Raw genomic sequence first — 16,365 nt, forward strand, 5'->3', positions numbered from 1 at the left:
GAAGCAGATCAGAGATGGTTCTGGCATGACTCATTGTCAAAATGAAGCAAAGTTGAAAAGGTTCGGTGTATTCCCATAGAGTGTTAGGAGAATGACAGGTCACCCTGTTGAAACATACAAGATCATAGAGGAATCAATTTAAAAGTAAGAGGTCTCCCTTTTAAAGTGGAATTGAGATTTTCTTTTCTGTCTGAAGAGTTGTTAAATTCTCTCGCCAAAAAACAGTGGAGATTAGGTCATTGAATTTTTTCAAGGCTGAGTGGATGTTTCTTTGATCGTCAAGGGATTTAGCATTATGGTGATGTCAGGATAATGGATGCAGGCAAGAAATGAAGTTGAGACCACAACCAGATACCCATGATCATATTAAATGGCAGAACAGACTCAAAGAGCTGAATCGTCTACTCCTGCTTCCTGTGTCCATATACTAAATGCAACCATAGCATTTGATGTATTGATTAAGCATTTTAGCAAAATATTACCATGTTAAGCACTGACTTTGCTTGCAGATTGTTCAAAGAGGATTCTGACATTCCACGCTACTGGAACGATGGGATTTGGGTGTCACAGTGACTCTTGAGTTCCTGATTTTGATCATGCTAGAACAGGGAGTTGTCTTTTGTTGCAAATGTAGGAATGACCTCTGCCTCTTAAGGCCTCTTGAAGTTTTGTTCACTGAAGTACAAATGAAGATAGGAAACTCCCACTTGATTTTCAGCCAAGCTGCCCCTTCAAAGTCAAGCAGGTTACTCGCTGAGCAACTTGTCAACCACTGGTTACCAGTCAGTTAGAGATATGGACTGCAATTTTGAACCATATTGTTAGTGTTTTGTGGATACATGTTGCTTCACATTGTGCACCTCATTCATAAATGCCTTTATTGGACTGTGTCTTTAAATGTTTTTGTATTTTTTTAGGGTGCCCCAGAGGACCTTCAAATCTTCACCGAGCAAATGGTAAGCTTGAATGCCTCTTAATTTCTTTAAACTTCACTTGGCTTTTGAAAAAGCAAGTGACATCACAGCTGCTGGAGTGCACAATAGTGAGTTTATAACTGCAGTGGTGTCCTACATTTTGAAATACAACAAGATGATGCTGTTGGTGCAGTGGTTTTTTTAAAATCTGATATCAGGGATTGTTTTCCAACCCTTCAGAATCCATTAAAATATTGTGTACAGCAACAACCATGGATATTGCATGACCTGCACAGCGTCAGATATAATTAAGCTAAGCTGTGTTATAGCTGCACTACAGAAATAAAACCAATTTGCAACTCATAACGAGGTATTCGCTAACCACTGCAATCGCAGACTACTTAGCTAGGGAAGCACACCACATCTGCTTGCAAGGATCCTCACCTGCAGGATGTTTTTCTATATGCTGAAATTAAAACAAAAAGTGCCTTGTAGTGGATATACCAACATCTTAGGAACTTTTCAGACCCTACTTGGTACTTCATTGGAGTCCTGCTTCTTTCATAATGAACTTCTTAATTTTATGAAATGTCCTCCCTAAGGTGTTGGGCGGAATAATCTCCAGAGTTCTGTTGTAACTTTTACACCACTTTGCATCTACTGTTACTACAGCTTAGGGTTCTCCTGAGTTTTCAATTGAATCATCTTAATTGCTAAACTTGCTGCCTGACATTATACTAGCTCATTGGGTAAGGAACAATGGATAAATAAAGATATTGAGGTTCTAGTCATGAATAAAAGAGAATCTTATTTTGGGTTTGGACAACTTGGTTCAATTGAATTTCTTGATCAATGTAGAGAGTGTAGGGGCATTCTTAAAAAGGAAATCAGGAAGGCATTGTGGGGATGTGAGATAACATAAGCAGATAAAGTTGAAGATAATCCAAAGAGAGTCTACAAATACATTAAAAGCAAGAGGATAACTAGAGAGAGGGTAAGGCCTCTTAAAGATCAAGGATCTTTGTGTTGAACCCCAGGAGATGGGAGAGATACTAAATGAATATTTCACATCAGTTTTTACAATGGAGAAAGAAATGAAGTCTAGAGAATGCAAAGAAATAAACTTTGATGTTTTAAAAACATTGCAGAATACGAAGTTCGGGAGGTCTTAGAGAATATAAAGCTGGCTAAATCTTCAGGACCTGATCTAATGTATCCCAGAACATTGAGGCAAGTAAAGGAGGAAATTGCAAGACCCTTTGCAGAACTATTTGCATCACCTATAACTGAGTGAGGTGCCTGAAGACTGAAGGGTGGCTAATGTTGTACCTTTGTTTAAGAAATATTATGAGGAGAAATCCAGGAACTACAGACCTGTGAGTCTGATTTCAGTTGTGAGTAAATTGTTGGAGGTGATTATAAAAGATAGGATTTATGGACATTTAGAAAAGCAAAAATTGCTTTGGGGTAGTCAGCATGGTTTTGTATAAGGAAAATCTTGTCTCTCAAACTTGAGTTTTTTGAAGAAGTTACCAAAGAGACTGATGGCAGAGCAGTAGACGTTTGTTTGGATTTTGGTAAAGCCTTGACAAGGTTCTGCATGGCAGTCTAATTAGTAAAGTTAAGTCACTTGGAATTCGGTGTGAGCTTGCCAATTGGACACATAATTGGCTTAATGGCAGAAGACAGAGGGTGGAGGGTTGCTTTTCAGACTGGAGGCCTGTCACCAGTGTTCCACAGTGATCAGCTCTGGGTCCTGTTTTGTTTGTTATTTCATCTCGTGTATTTTCATCTACATGTAAATGATGTAGATGAAAATACACAAGGCATGGTTAGTAAGTTTACAGACGACACCAAAATTGGTGGCATATCAGACAGTGAAGAAGGTTTTCTAAGATTACAAAGGGGTCTTTGATTAATTGGGTCAGTGGGGCGAAAAATGGCATTTGGAGTTCAATCTGGATAAATGCAAGTTATTGCATTTTGGTACAACAAACCAGGTAGAACTTATACAATTAATGATAGGGCCTTGGGTAGTATTGTGGAACAGAGGGACCTGTTGCAGGTATATGGTACTTTGAAGTTTGCATCACACAGGGTGGTTAAAATGTCATTTGGTATGCTTGCCTTCGTTGCTCAGACCTTTGAATGTAGGAGTTGGGAAGTCATGTTGATGTTGTACAGTACATTGGTGAAACCTCTTCTGGTTGTCCAGTTATAGGAAGGATATCATTAAGCTGGAGAACGTTCAAAAGAGATTTATCAGGATGTTTCCTGATATGGAAGGTTTGAGTTATAAAGAAAGGCTGGCACGTTTTTCGTTCAAACATAGGAGGTTGAGAGGCGACCTACGAGTTTATAAAATAATAAGAGGTATAGATAGAGTTAATGGTAGTTATCTTTTCCCTTGGGTGGGGGATTTCAAGATTAGTGGGCACATTAAGGTCAGAAGAGAGATTTTCAAAAAAACATGAGAGGCAAACCTTTTACACAGAGAATGGTTCGTGTGGAATGAATTTCCTGAGGAAGTGTTGAATGTGGGCACAATTACAACATTTAAAAGACTTTGGATAAGTACATGAATAGGAAAGGTTTAGAGAAGTATGGGCCTGGAGCAGGCAGGTGAGACTAGTTTAGTTTGGGATCATGTTCGGCATGGACTGGTTTGACCAAAAAGTCTGTTTTCATGCTTTGTGACTCTGACTTTGGAGTCAGTTCACACCTGAGACAGGAGGTTGAGAGTTTGAGTCATAATCGAGAGATTTGAAGAACAGACTTTTGGATGACATTTCACTTAGCACTGAGGAGTAACATGTTAAACCTCTTGGATAAATGTGAATGATCCTATAGTGTTATTTCAAATAAGCATTTCTTCCCTCACCTTTCTTTATCCAATATCCTTGATAATGTTTGACTCCAATCAATACCAAAAGAATTACCTAAAAGTCAGATTGGTCTTCACTATATGCACCTTGGCTGCTGTATTTCTTACCACAATGACCATGTTTTCAAATGCGTTTCGTTGGCTACCATTTCCTTTCAAGATGCTGAGAACAACTATATAAATGTAAGTTTGCCTTTTACTTTAAAGTGGAGAAATAGTGAACTCTAAACAGTAGACAATATGAGGGTATGTTTATTACTGGGCTGTGAAGGTTATTCAAAGCAGGTCAGAGTTGAACATGTGGTTACGGAGCACAGTTGTAATCGATAAAGGGAATTGCAAGTGATGGTAGAAAAGAAGAAGCAAGAGATAAAGAGCAATACAGTGATGCGGGGGGTGGGGGATAGGTGGTGATACGTAGATCACAAAGGTATTATGGTGTCAGGTTATGTGGAATTTGTCATCAACTTGACACTAACATCAGGAGGGACTTTGGAATGCCAAAGAGAGAATTTTTAAGCAACAATTCTGGTTGTATAGTATTGAATATATTTTGTTGGAGGGAGTCAGCCTGCTTGGGAAAGGGTCACAACTGTTTCTCTGAAGGTTTAGCTGAATAATAATGAACAACTGACTGTACTTTCAGTAAAATTGTTTGGTTAATTTTTCCCTCCTGTCCTACCAATATAATTAATAAAAGGCTGACCCATTCAGTAAAGTAAGACTTCAGTGTTTTTGTATAGTGGTCTTTAGTTTCATGGGAGCTTTTAAAATCCAGTCTGAACACCACTTTATCGTAGATCTTCAGTTTGCATCAGCTGCTTTTCTATATTCAACCATCCTGATAGTTCGTCTGCCCATCACAGTGCTCTTAGCAAATTTGAATTTGCATCTCATGCACAATAACTTAATGTCAGAATCCAAGGAGCAAAATGTTCTGGAATGGTCTGTATTTTTTCTTTTTGGTGTCCCCTTTACGCTGCTGTCTGATTTTCCTCCCCTACCTCTCCCGATGTAGCAATTACAGGAGGACCAGCTATCGTCCGTACTTGACTGGCTAACAGCTCAGCCAAGGGCAGCGCAGCTCGTTGATAAGGACAGCACCCTGATCTCCACAATGGAGTATTACATGAGTCGATACTTGAAAGATGTCAAACGCCATCATGTGAAGGCAGATAAAAGGTACCTTATGCTTTTAATAAGGAAAGGAGTACTGCATGTATAACCATGTAGGACACACCACAAAAATGGACCATACTTGATAGGAAATACATTTCCCAACCCACTTTTCCTGCCTTCTCCCTGTAAGCTTTAGTCCCCTCACTAATCAAGAAATTACCTATCTCTGTCTTGAATACACTCAATGACTTGGACTCCAAAGGCTTCTTGGCAATGAGTTCCACAGGTTCACAACACTCTAGCTGAAGAAATGCTTCCTTATTCAGTTCGAAAGGGTCATTCCTTCCCTCTGAGGCTGTGCCTCAGATCCCAGTCTATCCTAATAGAAACCTCTTCTCTGCAGTCACTCTATACAGGCTTCTCAATATTCTGTAAGTTTCAATCAGATCCCCTCATCCTTCTAAAATCTATAGTTATATAGACACAGAGTCCTCAACCACTCACATGACAATCCCTTCATCCCTAGGAAACCTCCTCAGGCCCTCCTCTAACACCAGCACATGCTTGCTTGGATACAGAGCTCAAAATTGCTCACAGTATTCCAAAGGCAGTCTGACCAGAGCCATATACAGTTTTAGCAGCACACCTCTGCTATTCTAGCCATTTTGAAATGAATGTTAACATTGCATTTGCCTTCCTAACAGCAAACTGAATCTGCATGTTAACCTCAAGAGAATATTAAACTAGAATTCCCAAGTCCTTTTGTTCTTCAGATTTCCAACAACTTTTCACATTGTATTCCATCTGCGAGTTCTTTGCCCACTCTCCTAATCTGTCGAAGTCCTTCTACAGCCTCCCACTTCCTCAAAATTACCTGTCTTTCCACCTACCTTTTCAGTCATTTGTAAGCTTAGCAACAATGCCCTCTGTTCCTTTGTCATTCATTAATGACCCTTTTATCCTTACACTATGCCTTCTATCAGTCAGCTAATCCTCTATCCATGCTAGTATCTTGCCCCTAACACCATTGACTCTTAATTAACAGGTTCCTGTAAAGCATATTGTCAAAGTCCTTCTGGAAATCCAAATAGATCATGTCCATTGGGTCTCCTTTCTCTGCCTTGCTCATTACCTTCTCAAAGAATTCAAACAGACTGGTCAAGCATGAGCTCTCCTTGATGAAGATGTGCTGTCTAAGCCCTATTTTACCATACACTTCCAAGTACTCTGCAGCCTCAACCTTAATAATGGACTATAAAATCTTACTGACAACAGGGTCAGGCTAACTAACCTATAGTTTCCTGTCTTCTGCCTCCTTCCCTTCTTAAATAAGGGCGTTACATTAGCCATTTTCTCGTCCTCTGGGACCTTCCATGACTCCAGCAATTCTTAAAAGATCACTAACAACACTTCTACTATCTCTTCAGAACTCTAGGGTGTAGTCCATTTGGTGTTGGTGATTTATCCCATCTTCAGATCTTCCAACTATCCCAGTATCTCCTTTGTGATGGCCAGTACACTTAGCTCTGCACCCTGAGTCTCTTGAAGTTCTGGTGTCTTTCAGTGTGAAGACTGATGAAAAGTACCTACTCAGTTCCTCCACCATTTCTTTACTCCCCATTACTATTTCTCCACCATCATTTTCCAGTGGTCCACTCTTGCCTCTCTCTTTTACCTTTTTTATATATCTAAAACAAAGCTCTTGCATTTATCTTTTATATTATATTACTGGCTAGCTTACTGTCATATTTCATTACCCCCCAATTGCTTTATTTAAGTTATCTGCTGGTTCTTAAGGATTTCCCAGGTTCTCTGGCCTATCACTAATCATGCGCTTTTTCTTTTGCTTTTCTGCTGTCTGAGTTCACTTTATCGATCATGGTTGTCTCATTCTCCCCTTAATGTGCTGCTTGGGATGAATTTCTGCTCTGCATCCCAAATTACCCCCAGAAACTCCTGTCATTGCTGTGCCACTGTCCTCCCCTGTTTGGCTTCCCTTCTAATCAAGTCTGTCCAGCTCCTCCCTCTTGTCTTTGTAGTTACTTTCAGTTACTTTCAGTTAGTTGTAATACCATTACATCTGATTCAGTCTTCCACCCCCCCCTCAAACTGCAGGATGAATTCTTGTGTGGTCAAGAGGAACCCCTAGGAGTTCCTTCACTTTAAGCTCCCCTGACAAGTATGCCTCATTATACATCAAAAAATCTAGAATTGCCAGTTCCCTAGTGGGCTGTACCTCAACTTGCTTTTTTTTAAAAGAAAGTCCCAGAAGCATTTCACAAATTCCTTTGTTTTTTTGGGGAGATCTAGTATCAATCTGATTTTTTTTTTTCCCCAGTATACCTGCATATTGAAGTCCCCCATGATTATTGTATTTGTGCCCTTCTCGAATGCTTTTTCTATCTCCTGATTTATTTTCTTCCCCACATCCTGACTACAGCTAGGAGACGTACACTTAACTCACATCAGGTCTTTTATTTCCTTTGAGGCTCCTCAAGACTACTCTCTGGTTCTACACCGTCCAGTTCGATATGACTTCTTGCTATTGATTTAACTGCTTTCCTTACTAACAAGGCTACCCTGCCTGTCCCCTCTGCCCATCTGCTTACCCTTCTTAATAGGGCGCATATCCTTGGATCATATTCCCAGCCCTGATCACCTTGCAGGCACATCTGTGATGCCCATAACATTATACATGCTAATTTCAATCAGCAGTACAGGCTCACTTACCTCCTTCAGTATACTGCATGCACTTGAGTGCAATTCCCTCAGTCCTGTGTTGACTGACTGTCCCCTTCTTATAAGTTTTCCCCTTATTTGCTGTGCCAGAAATTAAATTCCTGACCCTTTCCATACTCTCTACCCTATTACTTGTTCTGGAAATTTTAATAACCTATGCTGAGCCCTCTTCCCCCTAACATTTTCCATGGAACTGAATCCACAACCCCCACCATGCCCATCCCGCTACTATTTAATATAACACCTGATCCACAGTCCCAGTTAGGATTTGCCAGGACTCTGGTCCCGGCATGATTGAAGTGGAGCCGGTCTCATCAGAACAGCTCTACTTTTCCCAGTACCAGTGCCAATGTCCCATGAATTCAAATCGATTTCTCCTGCAGCAATCTTTGAGCCACGGGTTTATCTCTTTAATTTTGTGCCATTTAGCTTGTGGCTCAGGTAATAATCCAGAGATTATTACCTCCTTTAGTTCTGCTTTTTAATTTTGACCTTTAGCTGCTCATGTTCCCTTATCAAAACCTCTTTCTACCTGTATTGGTACCTGTGTGGACCATGACAACTTTGACTTTTCCCTCCCACTCCAAATTCTTCTCTAGCCCAAGTAAAATGACCTGAACCTAGGCACTACGCACACCTCACAGGTTTCAGGGCTCTTGATTCTGGGCACAGAGAATGGCGTCCATTCCCCTAATTATGCTATCCCCAATTACAATTCCATTTCTTTTATCTCCCCTTCTTGAACGGCTCCATGTACCACAATGTTATGGTCAGTTTGCTCGTCCTCCCTATAGCTCCTACACTCATCCACAAAAGAAGCAAGAATCTCAAGCCTGTTAGACGAACTCAAGGCCTGAAGCTCCTTCAGTACTTCATCCTGGATCTCTCTGCCTGCCTTGCTGCTAGTCACTCCCTCCTGTCCCTGACCACTGACAAAATTTGAGGTAGTTAATCTAAGGGGCGTGACTGCCTCCTGAAACACAGCATCCAGGTAAAACACCCTCTGATGCATCACAGCATCAACTCATCAACTCCACCTCATCAACTCTGAGTCAGAGTTCCTCAAGTAATCAACACTTGCTACAGACACAGTCACTACAAACCCATCATGCAAGATTTAATACATCTAGCTTAATTCTTAATTTGATTTTTAGAAAGTGTGGGATGCATGATTTGGGAGCTCACGGACCCCATTGTGGTTCGCAGTGACCACATCTGTGGCGAGTGTTACTTGCTTGAGGAACTCTGGCTTAATCTGATAACCTATGAGAGAGAGCCAAATCAGTAGCTATTACCAGTTAATAAACTTGCAGTCTTCCTGTGATATCACTTTTTTTTTCCTTTTGTATTGGATACCTGAGTTTCAATTGATATGGTTTTAAAAAAAGCTGAGCCGAAAAGTGCAAACACAAAGCAACTCTTGCCCTCTGCAACAAATATCTACGCTGCCTCCAAATTAGCTGAACTGTATTCTCATTCAGGCTGTATCTCACTTCACATGTGATCTCTTCTTCCTGACTGTGCATAGTTGACTTGTACTTATCTGCTGTTTTTGTTGCTACTGTGTTTAATACAGGTACCATTAGGAACATAGCCACCTAACTGGAGTCAGTCACTAGAGATCTCAAACCTATAGGTTCTGAAACTACAGTTGCAATTGTTAGAAAAGACAAGTTTTCTTCAAGTTCTGATGACATGGACGACAAATCTTTTTTCTGATTCCAGGGATCCAGAATTTCTCTTCTATGATCAGCTGAAACAGACCATGAATGCGTACAGGTATGAAAGGCTGTCTACGCAGGTTTTCTCTCCTTACTGCTTGGGGGTAATAATGTAATACTGATTCTTAGAGACTAGAATGATCATAGGTTGGCTGAAAGAGAAAGTTGTAATTGGCTTTTTGCCAGTATTTGTTGGGGATTTAGGTAAATTGACCTGAATTCCTATTCCTGTTTGTTAAATAATTATTCCCACAAAAGAAGTGTGAATGTGTGGACACAAAACAAATTCCAGATCATGCTCAATTGCAAGGCCATGTATTGGTGAATAGATTAGAGTGGTGCTGGAAAACCACAGCAGGTCAGGCAGCATCCAAAAAGCAGGAAAATTGACGTTTTGGACTTAAGCCCTTCATCAGGAATTGGTGCCTAGCCTCTCCGTACTGAGTGATATGCCATAAGAATCTAAAATAAAATAAAGCGCTATGGTTTTTGGGAATCTTAAACAAAAACAAATGGCTGGCAAAATTCAGCAGGTCTGGCAGCATCTGTAGAGAGAAAACCGTTAACTTTGCTTTTTCCCTACAGATGCTGCCAGACCTGCTGAATTTTGCCAGCAATTTCTGTTTTAGTGCCCTAAGAGTCTCTGCATTCGGAAGATAAGGATCGCTAGTGCATGTAAAGCTCATTATCCCAGTTCACCAGTATTTGTAAAAAAGAAAACAAGATGGTGGATTGAACAGTAATAAACTCTGAAACTATTGTTGTACCATCAACTCTCCCATTAGAGAGACTTGTGATCGATTTAAGACATTATGATTTATTCACAGACCAAATAGATTGTTTACTAGTAGCTCAAAGAAGAAAGAGACTTGATTAATTTTAACATGATTTATTAAGGTACAATATCTGCCTTCTGTATCAGATTTGATTATTTGCCAATTGATTGCAGTTACTATAAGTCTTTTTCATATTCTTCAAATCTGACCTTCCCTCCTGTATAGATAGGGGAAAGAATCTAACTAATCCTTTTGTCTTGTGTAGTTCTTTTTTTCAACGTATGACTGAAATATGAAAGCTACCTTCGGACCTAAGTAGGAAAGGCAAGGATCTCTGGAATCATTTCAAGAAATGGTTGGGTGTTGTGTTAGATGATGTAGGATAACATGAATGGTCTTCTCATCCAATTTGTGATTCATGGTGTAAAGAATAGGCTGCGTGGTTTAAGATTGTTTTTAAATACTTTAATAAATGTATTTAGTTACAGTGGGATACTTTCTGAAGAGGGAAAGATACTCCTCCACAGATGGCATGTTTTCAATAAGAAGAAACTGGATTAGCAAAATCTTATCTTCTCAAACCACCTCTTTACGCCAAGAAACCCTTTTTGCTGCCTGCTGTCGTTGTAATTTTGGATTATTGTGCATTCTTCCCCCTCTTCTTCTGTACGTGGCAGAATGTCTATAACAAAATTCTTTCCTTAAGACCCTCCTCTGCTCCTGGCTATACAACAACCTAGATTTATATAGTACCATTTAACATAGGCTGATATCCCAAGGCAATTCACAGTAGCGTTACAAGATAGATTTTAACAAAGCAGTGTTAAGAAAGCTTGGTCAGTGTTGGTTTACAAGGAACAACTTAAAGAAAGAGAGAAGAAAAGTGAAGTGGAGACACAGAAGGAATTCCAGAGATTAAGCAGAAAGCACAGCTGCCTTTTGTGGAGCAAGGAAATATCTGCACTATGCAAGAGAGCAGAAATAGGGGAATACGAAAATCCCAGTTGGTTGTACGGCTGCATGGATGTGCAGATAAGAGCATGACTTTGGAGAAATTTGAGTGCGAGTACAAGTGATTTTTAAAATAGAGGTAGCTTTGAGTTGAGAGCTAGTATAAATTGTCAAGCACAGAAATAGCAGATATTCAGGTCTTAACGTGAGTTCGCTTACGAGTCTCTGATGTTCAGAAACCACAAAATGTCTAAAGCATTAGATTACTCAAAATCTCTAATCTGATTTTAATCATATGCCCTTGCTTTTTAAGTGTTTTTGCTGAAACCCCTTTTTTTTTCCCTTCCATCCTGCTCCCATCCCATGAGATATGCTAGGATTACATGAAAGATGGAATATAGACATAGAAAATAGTGACAGAAATAGGGCATTTGACTCATCCAGATCACTCCCCCATTCAACACCACCATATTTGATCCTTTATATCAATGCCATACTCCTGTCACCCCATACCCCTTGTCACATTCAACTTTTAGAAATCTGATATATAAATCTTGAGTAAACACAGTGGCGTAGCCTCCACAGCCTTCTGTTGTGGAGAATTCCACAGGCTCATTACCCTCAGTGAAGAAATATTGCCTCCAGTCAATCTGAAATTGTCTACCCTGTATCCTGAGACAGTGATCCCTTGCACACCCTTAGCAAGGCAAGACATTATCCCTGCACCAAGTCTGCCCTGCCCTGTTCATGAGATATCTTCTCATGCTTCTAAACTCCCAATGAATTAAAGGCCAAGAGGTACTGCATATAAGACCACTTAAGATAAGAACCCATGGTCTTTATTTGCCTGGCTAGCTAATAGAAAACAAAGTTGGAATAAAGGGGCAAATTTCAGGACAGCAGCCAGTAAATAGTGGAGTGCCACAGGAATCAGTGCTGGAGCTATAATTATTTACAGTATATATTCATAACTCTGATGAGGGAAGTGAATATACTCTAGCCAAGTTTATGGATGACACAAATATTTGGGAAGACCAGTGGTGAGAGGATGACACAAGTCTGCAGAGAGATATCGATATTTTAAGTGACTGGGCAAAACCTTGGTATAAGGAATGCAATGTGCAAAAATGAGGTTATGCACTTTGGCAGGAAAGGTGGAAGAGCTTAATAATATTTAAATGGGGAAAGATCACTGAAAGCTGCATCACAGAAGGTTCTTTGCATAAATCACAAAAAGCTAATATCCAAATTCACATAATTGGGAAGGCAAAGGATTGATGGCCTTAATTTGAAGGGAATGGAGTATGAAAATAGGGAGGTCTCACTAAAACTGTACAGTTTCAGTCTCCTTATCGAAGGAAAGATATATTAGCATTGGAGGTAGTCTAAAGGAAGTTTACCGACTTGATTTCAGGTTTGGAGAGATTTTCGTAGTGGCTTAGGACTTTGGACTTGGACTTAGAGTTTTAGATTCTTGGAGGGTTTGGCAGGGTAGATGTGGAAGAGGTTGATTCTCGTGTGGTAGGAATTAAGAACCAGTGTGCATAATCTCAGAGTAAGGTGTTTAAGACAATTATGTCATAAGAATTTCTTTGGAGGTTAACAAATCTGTGGAATTCTTCACTGCATAAAACTGTTGAGGTTGATTCATTAAATATACTGTATTCAGGATGAAGATTTTTTTAAATCTGAGGAATTGCAGGGTTTAAGGTAGGAAAATGGAATTGAGGATTATTAGATCAATTCGTAATCTCATTGAATGGCAATTGACTCAATGGACTAATTTGATCTACTGCACCAATGGCATGGGGTCTTAAATTGACCCAATCTCTCCTTGTATGACAGGACTGCCATCCCAAGATCAGCCTGGTGAGTTTTCCATTTATGGCAAGTGTATAGAATTCCTTGGGTAAGGAGACCAAAAACTGCACACACTATTCCAGATGTGTTCTCGCCAAAACCCGATACAGTTGCAATAAATCTTCCTTTTTCCTTTACTCAAACCTATTGCAATGATGGCTAATATAACATTTACCATCCTAACCATGTAGATGCAGCAAGTGGTTGCTTTCAAAGCTGGTGTACAAGGGCACCCAGATCCCTTTGTACATCAACCTTTCTAATCTATCGCCATTAAAGTGGCTCTGTTCCTGTGGAAGTGAACAACTTCACACTTATCCACAGTATACTTCACATTTATCTGCATTAATATATTTATTATCTATGTATTTATCAGGCAATCAATACTGCTACACCACAAATAAGGTTAATTTCCCTGTCTTTGGACTTCAAAAGTGTTATGACCGTTTCCAAATCTAATGCTGGTCTAGATGAGAGGCTTTGGTTTGCCTGCTGCTTTCAGCATTTCCTCCCCTTTAGCCATTGAAGTGATATCTCTTCAATATGTTCTGTTTGCAGAGTGAAACCTGCCATCTTCGATCTGTTGTTGGCGTTGTGTATAGCAGCATATCTAGGAGTTACTTATTTTATTGCTCAGGTGAGTAAATAAATGACCTGAAAGAAGGCACTGTTGTTTGGCTTTACCTGTGTGGAACGGAATAAAAGACCTTTCTAAAGAATTATAAATAGTATGGGAAACAATCAATGTGCCTCGTCAATTAGATAAGTGGAGGATGGAAACCATTGTCTTTGGTCTGTGCTCTGAATCCCATTCTCTAGCTGCTGACTCCATCCCACTCCCTGACAACAATCTATGCTTCAGCCAGTCTGTCCACGTTCCTGGTGTGACATTTGATCCTGATTTGGTCCTCCCAATTCTCTATTTGCCTCTAGCCCTGTGAGACTCCAAGATTTCTACGCTCCTCAAATTTTGGCCTCTGTACATTTCCATTTATAATTGTTCCACTGGTGTCTTCCACTGCTTAGGTCTCAAATTCTGGAATTTCCTCCTGACACCTCTTTGCCTTACACACTTTCTTCCTTTGATACACATCATAAACATACTCAGTCATCAGATCAAGATCTAATGTGGCTCTAAATACTCCTGTGAAGCACCTGGGGACATTGCATTACATTAAAGATGCAGTATACATATGAGTTGTTGTTGTAGTCGATATCCTTTGAGAGTAGGGTGCTTGGTTAAGATGTTGTCCACAGGCTGCTGATCTATACTCCAGCGGAAAGTCATCATATTCAGAAGAAAGAATGGAAAAATAATTCTTAATATACTTTCATGAATTTCACTTCTTTTGCAGAATTTCGGTTTCATTTATAACACAGTACGGAGGATAACACTGAAGCCAAAGCAGCATTAATGTTCAAAGTCCTCTGCTCTTGGTACTTTCAAATCATAAAAGGATTCTTCCAATACAACCGCCTTATCTCGTGGTATGGCTGGATCTGATCTACAGCACTGAGCCAAATCTTTGTGATTATGCAGCATCAGCAACTTCCTAAGGGTTGGAAGATGTTCTGTAAATAATGGCACTATTGCTATTTCACTGCTACAACCACACAAAAAACTATTTTATTTTAACCTAAATACAATCCACGTGAAGCACTACCCAAAACCTGGTCACCTGTCCTCCATTGGAGAATTTGTATATTAAGAATCCCCAACATAATGTCAATCCAGGTTTGAATGCATGAATATATGTTTGCTGGTTGTAATTTGTTTAATTCTGTTAGCTGTAAGGGTCCTGATAAATAAATGAGTGATGAACACAGGATAGCCTATGATTCAGCACCAATTACTTTCGAAGTAACCACGTAGACAATTGTCTGAGTAATGTCTCCAGCTGTGATCATGAGCCTTTTGCATCATGGGGCCGTATGTGTGAAAGTATATGCAGGTTATTCTGCTATAATGTACGTTTCATTAACACAAATTCTCAATAACATAATTGATGAATTGAGGACATTATTTCTAAAGTGTGAAGTTTTAAAGCATGTATTGTTTATGATGCGATTCCAGCCCCATTAGTTTAAATGCTGCTGCTATTATGCAATTTTCTTAACACAAGATTACACGAGAACGGAACTACCGCGTTATAGCAGAACTGACTGTATAATGGTCAAATCACGTACCATTTAATTTCACCATAGCCTTAGTTGGTGATTGAACAGATCTCAGTGTTTTAATTTAGGATGAAAAGCAGCCTTTTCAAAATGCTTAAACCCTGAACACTGAAACATGATAAATCGATGAAGAAGACCTCAGTGGCTTAGGTTTGGCAGTCCTCGGTGACCGTCCGTGGGTTTGGGGTGCTTAGTTGGCTGGACAGCCAGTTTGCAATGCAGAGTGACATCAACATCATAGGTTCAATTCCTACACCAGCTGATGTTACTGTGAAGGAGTCTCCTTCTCAACCTGTTGCCTGGCCTGAGGTTTGTTAACCTTGTATTAAACTACCACCAGTTGTCTCTCTCTCTCTAGTCCCAGTGGGACTATAGTGACTTTAATCGGCTCCATGGCCTGCATTTGGGCTTCCCTGCAGTCCTGGTGTGGACTGGGGAGGTGGATACAGGAATGAAGAAATCGGTTACTCTTCTGAAATCAAAATTAGATGCTGATCTTGGATACAATTAAGGAAGCTTTATTCTGTGTCCCTTTATGGTGTACCTAATCTAAATTTCCCACTGACTAGCCAAAATAGAAGTTGCTCCATTTCCTGACATGCAGGTCACTGACTTTCAGCAGGTAACAGTAACAGGGTTTTGTCCTTCGAGTGTTATAAGCTAGTCCCTTTCTGTAATAAATAAAATAAAGAACTGCATATGCCAGAAATCTGAAACAAAAGCTGGAGAAATTCAGTAAGTATGGCATGCATCTGTGGAGAGAAAGTAAAGTTAATGTTTCGAGTCCCGTGTGACTTTTCTTCAGATCTCGGGTTTTGAAGGAGGGTCACTGGATTCAAAATATTAACTCTGCTCTCTCTCCACAGATGCTACCTGACCTATTGAGTTTCTTCAGCCCTTTTTTGTATTTTGGCTTTTGAAGACTCACTTTTTAAAAAACCCTATATCAATAAATTGTATCCTGTTGCAGTGCTTTGCTGTTTTTTCATTTTGCAGTGAGTGTAAATCAGCTATGCAAAAAATAACTGCACATTGCTACTTGTGTGTGAGAGGATAATTCAACTGAATGGCTGAATCCATTCCCATTTTTAAATGCCAGTTTCAGGAGTGGACATCCAGGCCACTATCTCGAACACTGATCCCACTCAGAGTACCAAGACCAACTGTTACACCAGGACTTAAAAATGTGTTGCTGGAAAAGCGCAGCAGGTCAGGCAGCATCA

General features: G+C 39.9%; 1 protein-coding gene across 1 annotated transcript in view; it reads left to right on the plus strand.

The window, feature by feature from the left end:
• The window catches only part of ncln (nicalin), a 47,901-nt gene extending 33,106 nt beyond the window's left edge, over window positions 1–14,795 (plus strand). The window contains exons 11-15 of the mRNA XM_043721369.1: window positions 918–956; window positions 4,817–4,980; window positions 9,382–9,435; window positions 13,523–13,601; window positions 14,320–14,795. Coding sequence (XP_043577304.1) covers window positions 918–956; window positions 4,817–4,980; window positions 9,382–9,435; window positions 13,523–13,601; window positions 14,320–14,379 — 396 coding nt within the window. The 3' untranslated portion in view covers window positions 14,380–14,795. The remainder of the gene's footprint in view (window positions 1–917; window positions 957–4,816; window positions 4,981–9,381; window positions 9,436–13,522; window positions 13,602–14,319) is intronic.
• Window positions 14,796–16,365: the final 1,570 nt, after the last annotated feature.

The sequence above is a fragment of the Chiloscyllium plagiosum genome, chromosome 31, assembly GCF_004010195.1.
Source record: "Chiloscyllium plagiosum isolate BGI_BamShark_2017 chromosome 31, ASM401019v2, whole genome shotgun sequence".
NCBI classification, from domain to species: Eukaryota; Metazoa; Chordata; class Chondrichthyes; order Orectolobiformes; family Hemiscylliidae; genus Chiloscyllium; species Chiloscyllium plagiosum.